Consider the following 10670-nt stretch of genomic DNA (forward strand, 5'->3'; position numbering starts at 1 on the left):
GAGTTTGGTGATAAGCTTATTAACTACCTTTTATGAAACAGCTTTGATAAATTGTCCATTCTCATTGGTCAATTGTGGCGTTCTACAGCCTGTTATATCCTGATAGCAGACCGTTGTTCTGAATAACAGACCGGTGATCTGTCTCTGTTTTGGGAAACATTTGATTTCTTTTGTAAGTAGCCATGTAATAACGGCATAATGAAGATCAGTGGCTCTCAAACATTTTCAGGACACACAAATTGATGTATTTGGCAGGGACCCCAATAAGAGCTTAATAAAAAACGTAATAAACATTTTTTTAAAGATAAGATACATTGTTAATGTGTAGAACGGCTATTTTTTAATAGCCTAGCATAAAATATGGTTAAAGTGGTTAAACTGATTTTCATGCTATATTAAAGGGAAATTAAATTGTAGTTTGTTTTCCACTTCAGGTTAAAAACTACAGCAGGGTAAAACGCATGACACTGACCTTATAGACAGGTTTCCTGTTAGTAAACATTGAGAGGAATATGACCGCGCAGCTGCGGGGGGAAGCCTATGGGTGCGTTTGGAAATTACGCACCGGAGCACACTCGGCTATTAGTTTGTATTGGCCAGTGCGCTCACTGCCGCTCAGGGCTGTATTTTCGAACGCGCCTTCCACCCCCAGGCATGCGCAGATTGCGCATTCTGCTCTGTGATGACGTCGCTCGGAAACCCGTCAATAGTACACCGTGATGTAAGCAACACAGCTGAAGCTAATCAAATTAATAATGGTTGTTTTAGATTTTAGGTCAATACTGTCTATCATGCTTGCACATTGGCATGCCCTTGGCTCTGGACACACCTGTGAAAATCTAACACTCATTAATTTGTTTGGTGCAGCTGTGTTGCTTACTAGTCTGCCACGTTTTTAATCTGCTGTAGTTTTTAAGCTGAACTGGAAAACAAACTACAAAATCAGCCTGGGCTATCATGCCCCTTGGGGATCCCCTGGAACCCCTTGAAGGACCGCCGCGGGGCAGTGGCGCCGGCGCCTGTTTAATTAAAGGACACTGTGTCCCCCCACTCTTCAGTCCAGCCAAAACATTTTTTTTTAAAATAAATAATAAAATCAGTCCAGTCCCCCGCACCTCGCGACCAGCGCGAGGCGAACCGAATTAACCGAAATAACCGAATTATCCCCCCCAAAAATTAACAAACCCACCCGATTATTTTTTTCGCGTGCGTGCATGGTCCACGTGCACGCGCGTGCATGTGTCCCTGATGTGTCTCCCCAGGTCATATTCCATTCCGGTGCCCCTGCCGCGGGGTCCCCGGACCCCACTTTGATAACCACTGATGTAGATCGAGCGCACACAAAGCAGAGGTTCCTGCTTTAATCTGAAGGGGTCGCTGTACATTATCTCTTGCATAGTAGCCTTTACGTTATAAAATAGAGATGTGGGAATTCCTCCTATGTTGGTTCACCCAATTAACTTGTTTTTTTCCCCCGGTGTCACACAGGTGGTTTGACAAGTCCTTCTCAGTTGTGATATACAAGAACGGGAAGAACGGCCTGAACGCAGAACACTCGTGGGCTGATGCACCAGTCGTAGCTCACCTATGGGAGGTTAGTGACCCCAGAGGAGCATGGCTTACTTTAGTATTATTAGCAACCGTGTATGGAAGAAGAGCTGTCACGATTACAAATTTATGGAGTATAAATGAAGCTTTTCTTTTCCTGCCCAGTATGTTCTGGCCACAGACAGTTTCCAGCTTGGGTACAATGAGGAGGGCCACTGTAAAGGAGAGGTGGATCCATCTTTACTACGACCACAGAAGCTGAACTGGGATATTTCCCCAGAGGTTAGCGGTCCTTTTCTTCATTTAATTACTTTTTATTTAGGACTGTAACTATCAATGATTTTCTTAGAGATTATTCTATCAATTATCCAATGATCATGTTGTTTTTTAATTGGATTTTTATAATTGACTAAATCGATTAGGCTGATCATCCATTGTCAATCGACTTGTTGACTACAACTATGAATTGAAATATAACATTGGCCCAGTTTATCTACTGATAATGATGTAGCTACTAGCTACAGATTACTATCATCTAAAACTAGCTGCATGTAAACATGGATGGTTTTAAAGTCATTTGTCTGCTGTGTCTACTATTTTTCTTCTTTCTTAGCTGCTTATTTGGTCATTCATTCATTTATTTGTTGATCCATAGATTAATTTGTTTGTTCATATTTGCAAATCAATACAACCACAAAAGTGACAACGTTAATGGTGTGTGTGTGTGTGTGTGTGTGTGTCTGTGTGTCTGTGTGTGTCTCTGTGTCTGTACCAGTGTCAGGAGCAGGTCTCCCAGTCTCTGGCGGTAGCCCAGGCTCTGGCGGATGATGTGGACTTTCACGTCTTCTCTTTTCGGGACTTTGGCAAGGGCAGGATCAAGAAGTGTAGAATCAGTCCAGATGCCTTCATTCAGCTGGCTCTTCAGTTGGCTTACTTCAGGGTGAGACTGGCTCTGCACACACACTCACACACACATGGGTTAAATATTCCCAGCAGTACTCTACTGCATGTAGAATGAATGACCCTTTGCAACAACGTGGGTCTCAGTCCTTCCTGTTCGGGTTCCGTGTCTCTCGTCCCTCAGGACAGAGGGATGTTCTGTCTGACCTATGAGGCCTCGATGACCCGGCTGTTCAGGGAAGGCAGAACCGAGACCGTTCGCTCCTGCAGTAACGAGAGCTGTGCCTTTATTAGAGCTCTGGACGGGGGAGAGGTCAGTGACACCATAAGTTCACAATCAAGTGTTTGTTGAATACTTACACAACCATTACACAGAATTTGAGCATGTATTTTCAAGTAATGTAAGTTTTTTGATGTATAGTGAAAGTGTGAAAGCCTCTGTGAAAGCCATGGCGTTTGTGATAACCACTGTGTCCAGTTTTCTAATGCAGCATTATGCCATGGGGTCACTTCCACCTTTCTCCACCAGGGGGCAGACTTGTGCAGGCGTTTGTTTAGCACTGCCTCAGAGAAGCACCAGAACCTGTACCGCATGGCCATGACTGGAGCTGGCATCGACAGGCACCTCTTCTGCCTCTATGTGGTTTCCAAATATCTCGGCATCGAGTCTCCCTTCTTGAAAGAGGTGTTTGGTCTATTTGTATTCATGTCAGTAAATGTATACATTTTTTTAGATACCCTGTACTGACAAAGCTACAACAAATCAATGCTTTGAATGCCTGTGTGTGTGTGTGTGTGTGTGTTTTTTACGTCAGGTACTGTCGGAGCCGTGGCGGCTGTCTACCAGCCAGACTCCAGTCCAGCAGGTGGAGCTGTTTGACCTGGTCAACCACCCAGAGTACATCTCCTGTGGGGGAGGCTTTGGCCCAGTAAGTGCCTCCTTCTCAAATGAACCACTTAAACCATCTAGTCTTAGAGAACTGAACTTGAGTTACAACTGTACTTTGACCACTTTTTGGCGACAATGGACAAACAACAATGGAAAAGTTGATCTGTAGCCGTTTATAAAATATTTTGTATTATAGTTATGTATGTATTTTTGTAACTGTTTTTATATTTTTCCACTTCATCTTAATATGCGGGTGTTGCTCAGTAGCAAAGGTTCTGTCTCTGGGAGTAGTGATTGAGTCATGGAGGTTAAGTACTGTGTGTGTCTCTACTAGGTGGCAGACGATGGTTATGGGGTGTCTTACATCATTGTGGGAGAAAAGATGATTAACTTCCACATCTCTTGCAAGCACTCATGTCCAGACACTGTAAGTACAATCCAAAGTACTGGGTGTCACCGAGGTGTGGCACCCAGTGTCCTTTGAGCCTCTCGTCTTTTACTGAAGTTGACTTTGGTTTAAAAACCATTCTGTTACTTTTTTTTGTTTTTACAAATTAATATTTTCATATACGTAAGTATTAAAGGGTGACTTTAAGGGCCCATTTTTAACCTACCTAATTCTACTTAAAACGACTGGGCTGTCAATGTTTTGCAAGTGGCTAGAGCAAGCTCTCAAGGCAATGCAATTGGACATGTTATAATGTGTTAGATTTTCACATCCTCACAATATAAACAATACGCTTCAGCTTATAGATCTGTGAATTTAGCTTTTATATCCTGTCACAGTTGACAGTATGCCCTGTAAATGTTGGAAATACAGTGCTTTATTGTGTAAATGCTATATTTGCCATATTAATGGGTCTTTTTTTGTGATCCATCAACTGTTCTCTCGTTGACAAAAGTAGCGAGGCTCTGTACATGGTTTGGTACTTATTCTCATAATTAAACGTATGCTCTAATTGCATTTTAGCAACGCTAAAGAGATGAGGCCTAATGTCCACTTTGGCTATGACTACTAGTACGGTTTACTAGTTAAATATCAATCAACATTTCACTTTTTTTTTTTTTTTTAACTTTTACCTTTTTACTTTTTACTTTTACTTTCACTACTGTGTGTGTGTGTGTGTGTGTGTGTGTGTGTGTGTGTGTGTGTGTGTGTGTGTGTGTGTGTGTGTGTGTGTGTGTGTGTCATTTCATCACATACAATCTTTTTTTCACCTCTTCCAATCTCTGTCTTCTCTGTGTCCCCTGAAGGGTGCCCACAAGTTTGGTGCTCAGATCCAAAAAGCCTTGTTGGACCTTGCACAACTAATGTCTCCAGACCAAAAAGAATCCGGCAAACAGGAAGCGTGCCGGCCCGGGGCCAAGAAAGACCAGTAGTAGAATTAGAGACTTACGCACAAGGAGGAGGATGAGAGATGTCAAAAGGGACCGGCGTGTTGCTGATATTTTTGAAGTGAATTGATGAGAAGTGCTAAATGTTTATTAGCAGTGTGTTGTGAGATTGACTTGAGGAGAATGACATTATGTCAGATGAGATGTTTGATTCTGGTTCATTTATACTTTGTCGCTTGACACATTTTTGGGTTGAAAATACACTATCTTTGTCAAGCGAAATGGTAGTGTGATTAAGTATATATTTACCTGAACCAAGCATCTCACCTGACATAATGTCATTCTCCTCCAGTGCTGTGAATATAGGGATTTCATTTTCAAAATTAAATCCACAATACTTTTCTTTCTTTTTTTTGCGTTAATCCCTGTGAATACCGTCTTACTGACTAAAACATATCTCACAACACACTGCTACAAAACCTTTAGTAGGGGTGAGAGGAGAGCAAGGGTCCACAGCAAAACAACTTCAGCAAGAAGGGATGTACAGTGAAAAAGGGAGGTAGCCAGCATTGAAATTCGGTTCATATAAAATGGTATTTATTTATCTACTCTTGAAAGTATTAATATTTTTACTTGATTCAGCATCCAATCCATTTCATTCTAGGTACAAATTTACCCCAACTGAACGTTTTGTTATCGTGAATTGCACCATTCAAAAACAAGGTAGAAATGTATCAAACTTGATTTTTAAATTCTTATTGTGGTGCACTTTTTTATACTTTAAATCTGGTATGTTTTCACAACAGTCATTGAGCATATTGTTGCTGTCGGGTGGAAACCTTGTATGTCCAAAACCGTTCCTTTTTATTATTATTTTATAAACATTTTAAAATAGTGAAAATAGCCAGACGTGTTGTGCGTTGGTAGTTTCTATTTTCACAACTTGTGTGTGACACTCTTGTATGATGAAGTAGGGCATTCATTTACGGATAAAAAAATAAGTGAAATATGGAGATACAAGGTTTCTGCACGACAGCAACGATATGGCCTTTAATAGTATGCCACACTTTGCGTTGTGTCACGACGCAAAGATAGGCACACAGCTCACTATACAGTGATGCCAGTGATGCCATGAACACACAGTAAAACCTAATTTATGCTCCGTCGCTTAGTAAAACCTACTTAATGCTCTGTTGCGTCTGCGACGCATTGTGAACTTGTAGGTCTGCTATTTTCGTGCGACAAAGTATGAAACGGGCTTAAGGCTTAATTTCTAGCTTTTTTGAGTCACAGGAACTCTTGGAGGTGCAGCTCAGTCTCTCATGAAAGACTTTGATGGAGCAGAACAGAGCGGAATACGATTTCCTAAAGGTCATTGATTTCTTGTTTCCACCCGTTTAATTTTGACATTGCTACAGCCATGACAGCAAAGAATTTGGGAATTTGGAAGTCTGCTACTTTGTACCACTCTGTATTGTTGATACTTTACTCTGCTGTCTAGAGTAGCATATGATTGTACTATGGTATATCCTTTCTGTTGAGAATGCCAGGCTGTTATATACAGTAGTGAAATTACTTTTCACTTTTCAAATTATTGTTCTTATTTAAATTAATCAATATCCACATCATTTCACTGTTGTTATAATGCATTGCCAACTCACTGGCCACTTCGTGTTTGTTATATTTAGTCAGTTATTTGAGATGGTTATAATTTTCAAATACAGTTACTATAAACTGTTTGGTGCTGTATTTAACTGTATTTCAACACTCTGTAGCAGGTTTTAAGTTTGCCAATGTTCAAAGTTTTATCAAGAATATTTTTCGTTACTTCACGTCACGACTATCTATACTCTTTGTTGGACATTGTGACATCTCTTTTGTATATTTCTGTTGGTTTAACAATGCAAGCTGATATATTTGAACTATACAGTATATGTGCAGGTGATCAAGCTGTGTTGTGAGTTGAATCTGGAGTGCTTCAAGTGGCTTTCTATACGCAGGGCCTTTTGTTCTTAAAGGCCACTGCGCATGTCACCAGTGGCAGTGACACAGATGCTTGTGACGTTTCCCATTGCTTACTGAAATACACAGACTCTTTTCTTGGTTTCCTCACTCCAGATCAACCACCGAGCAGCCAAGCTCGTCTCTCTACTTAATCTATGTTCCTATATTGTCAGCCTTTTTTAAGCAAAATTACAAGAAAAGCTGAATTCACTTTTTTATTAAAAAAACAAAGAGTCTCAGTTGTATTCGCTTCTTTTTGTTCATTTGTGTGGCGGATTATAGAAACTACTAAGAAAGTGCATCCAAATCTCTAAAATCACAGAGGACTAGTTCATACCCAGGGATACGTGTGCCCCAACAACGTGGAGACTTCTGGGGATGTGTGAGCCACAACTCCACGCATACTTTGCAAAAACTAAATAGCTTACACAGAAAAGCTGTGTAACCTCTGGACCTGAATCAACTTCTTCACTACATGGTTAAAAATGTTTCAATTGCTTTTATTTCACCTTGACAAAATCTTGACTGATCTTGCCTGAGACAGAATTGCTAGACCTACCTCGCTCTTATACTAAGACTGTAGACAACCCTCCTCAACATGTATTGAAAATAATTCTTAATCCAACCAGGAATAATGATATTCTATGTTGAGTCCCAGTATATGGTCAAGCCAAATACTATCAGACAAAATGTTGGTTATCAAACCATCCAAAGACCGAAAGGCTCAAGGCTCTCCTTGTGCCTGTCTGTGCTCCCAACAGAGCACCACCTGTCCCTTTTGTCTCTTGTGTCAGCGGTGATCCTTTTGATCATTATCATTCTGCCTGTCAACTTTATTTTGCTCTCTCAATAATCCTCTCAGTTCCCACCCAATCCGTCTTAGTTCACCCATGACATGCGCACGCAAACGCACGCGCGCACTCGCACTCGCGCGCACACACACACACACACACACACACACACACACACACACACACACACACACACACACACACACACACACACACCTCGCCCCCCTTGGTATCCCCTATATAGCCAACAGTATGTCTCCCTTCTAGTCATTACTCTGGATTCCACCATTAGTGTCGACCAGTCCCTTCCTTTCTTGTTTCATCACTTGTACAGGTATGTACGTTATTTCATTCTAAACCAGTATGTTATATTCTTCTGTGTCCTGCATGACCCCACTGCAGTGTCAGTTTTTTTCTGTTGATTGTTGTTATACAATAATTTAATGGCCTTTTACATGGAGACTGAATATCTTAGTTTCTTATCTGAAACATCACCCACCACTGAGTGAGGGTGACATATGTGCTCAGAGTCAGCCCTACATTATTGTACAGTCCTCCATATTATGAAGGGCCCCATTCCATAGTACTGCAAGTCCAGAGTGCCTTCAGCTCCAACGGCTATACGTATTTAGATTTTATCTGCTGAAGTGACCGGCAACAACTCTGAGTTGTTTACATGGGAATTTATTTACTAAGGATATCTTTTGCACTGTAAAATGAAATGTGTGTAACTGATATGGTGTGACAGCTAAACATGAGTTATATATACGCACATTTGTATTACATGTGTGATGTTTGTAAACACACAAGTAAATTGGGTCTGTGTTTTGACCTAAGCTGAGGTGGGAAATATGTCCCACCTCAATGTATTATACTTTATACTTTATACTTAAAAACGTATAATTATACGTATAGGTGATGAAGCGATTGCATGTCAGTTGACACATCATTGTGTAATCTTGTTAGGTTCACTTACACGGGATTGGTTTGTTTGGTACATGAGACATGTCATCCTGTCTCCTGTTGGGTTTGTCTGTTAATTGTCTGTCTGTGTCTGTCTGTCTGTCTGTCAGTCAGTTTGGCCAAACCCCTTTAACAATGAAGCTGTAAGTGATGGATTCCTGCCCAAATCCCTCATCTGCCTTTTGTTTTAACAGCCCTTTGTTTGCTCAGATTGTCATGCCCAAGCGCTGAGGTCAAGGCTAAAAGAGGCTTCAGTTCCTGATCTACTGTGTTAATGCACTCAAAGCACAGTTTGTCTGGCGAGGCATCCAGTTGTCAGTGTTGAAGAGTGTTTTGGAACATTGTCTTCATTGTTGGGGTGTCTGGTGCAGAGCCTTTTTAGCCAGTCCTGTTTGGTCCCCTAATTCTTATCTTCAATCGTTAAGTTGTTCATACGCTTCTGTTTTCACAAGGTCTCAGCAAGAGCAAACATAGCATAGCACCCCCATATTTCAGTGCTGAATCACATGGACATTTATAAATAGGTCACCTTATGCTAAGGAATGATTGAGGACAAGATTGAATTGATAGGAGCAATCTACATCGAGACCTTCTTGCTTCATGTTTAAATCCTAGTGAGTTGATCAGACGGTAATAATTGACTTGGATGGTGTTAATAGTGGCCTGCAGGCCAGCCCATCCCATGTTCTCTCTTGCAAATTGAATTAAACCGGGAGGATTCCTCAACTGATACCTAGCTCTCTGGGTAACTGGACACTACACCAGTCTAGAGTCTATGGCCAATTCTATTCCTAGCTCATTAGCTATATAAAATGGCCTTTCTTTTAACCTCACCCTTACAAGAAAACATTGACCCATGTTCAACCCTGTGTAGTTCTGCCCCAATTGACATTGGTAAGACTATTTACGGTAGTATAGTGGCAACTGTTCTGAAATAAATCTGGGTTGCCATGTTTGCATGGGATTCTGTTAGTATTGGAATACCATTTTTGAAATTTACTGTATAATATTAAATCAGAGCACAGTGGGATATAATGTATACTGTTATAACATTGTTCTGCATTTGTGTAAATAATGATTAAGTCTTTTCTGGTCTCTCTCTAGCCTCAGCATGTCTGTGGTAGAAGAGCATGAGTAAGTTATTTGATCTTACCAGTCAAATTATTGTCTCTAATTTATAAAACTCATTATATGTATATCATATCATTGTTTGCCCATAATATGCCTGACATGTTATTTTGTGTCTTTCCTTTTCCAGGGAACATCAGGAGGGTAAGAAGCATTATTGTTTTGAGTATTCTGGTTGCTGATCTATCATTTCATTGGTTTACTTTGTCACGCACTCTTTCTGCAGAGGAAGATGATGAGCAAGGAGATGAAGGTGAGAATTATGTTCAACTTTGTAGATTTCAGAAGTCATTCATTGGTCATAGAGGATTTGCAATCTATAGCATGCAAACATGCAGGGCGGCTTCCTACGCTCATATTTGCATAATGTAAATCATTTAAAGTAAACAAAAATTGTGAATATTGTGCAACCTTGGCTTTGATGACCATTCCTTTCTAGTGTATCTGGTACCACTTATTGCTACAGTATGTCTATCTTAGTTATGTGTTCCTTATATTAACCTTAATGTTGTGCTTTCTAACCTTACTCCCAACTTGGCACAACGAAGATGAGCGCCCTACTAAATACAAGTATGTATTCATGTTTACATGATGAAAAATATGATGATGATGAGTGGTGGGTGATGATTGGTTTAGTCATACCGGGCCTCACACTAATTGGACTCTGAGTTAGGTGTGACTACACACCTGTCGTGCATCGAGATAAATCAGCCATCCCCCACGCACAGAGAGAAAGAGCCTCTGTCATTACAGGTTGTTATCATATCTTCTATCTTATGTGGCTTTCTAGTTCCTAATTTACACTCATAAGATGATGATGCGTGTCAAAAATAGGCCATTTTTGGCATGCAACACTGCCTTACCCAGGAGGACAATGTATAAATCGGACATGCAGCACGTTACTTGGCAGCACTGGAAATAAAGACAACTTTGATACAGAATGTCTGTCACTGTCCTCTACCATTGAGCTATTTACAACATTATAAACATGTTTTATGTTCCTTTGCAGACCCGTGCAGGTTTCCCAGCATGGTGCTCCTAAAATCCCTGAGGGGGACAGGGTAGATTTTGACGTACGTTTTAACCCTTCCTACTGAGTTTTTAAAAAATCA

At 40.7% G+C, this 10670-nt stretch overlaps 1 protein-coding gene across 1 annotated transcript in view; it reads left to right on the forward strand.

Annotated features, from left to right (window-relative positions):
- The window catches only part of LOC311060747 (carnitine O-palmitoyltransferase 1, liver isoform-like), a 23894-nt gene extending 16824 nt beyond the window's left edge, over positions 1–7070 (forward strand). The window contains exons 12-19 of the mRNA XM_084079057.1: positions 1489–1594; positions 1714–1830; positions 2324–2488; positions 2633–2761; positions 2978–3133; positions 3264–3377; positions 3672–3764; positions 4592–7070. Of these exons, the coding sequence (XP_083935183.1) occupies positions 1489–1594; positions 1714–1830; positions 2324–2488; positions 2633–2761; positions 2978–3133; positions 3264–3377; positions 3672–3764; positions 4592–4717 (1006 nt within the window). The 3' untranslated portion in view covers positions 4718–7070. The remainder of the gene's footprint in view (positions 1–1488; positions 1595–1713; positions 1831–2323; positions 2489–2632; positions 2762–2977; positions 3134–3263; positions 3378–3671; positions 3765–4591) is intronic.
- The last annotated feature ends 3600 nt before the right edge of the window (positions 7071–10670 follow it).

The sequence above is a fragment of the Gymnoscopelus microlampas genome, assembly GCF_963454915.1.
Source record: "Gymnoscopelus microlampas genome assembly, chromosome: 14".
In the NCBI taxonomy this organism is placed as follows: Eukaryota; Metazoa; Chordata; class Actinopteri; order Myctophiformes; family Myctophidae; genus Gymnoscopelus; species Gymnoscopelus microlampas.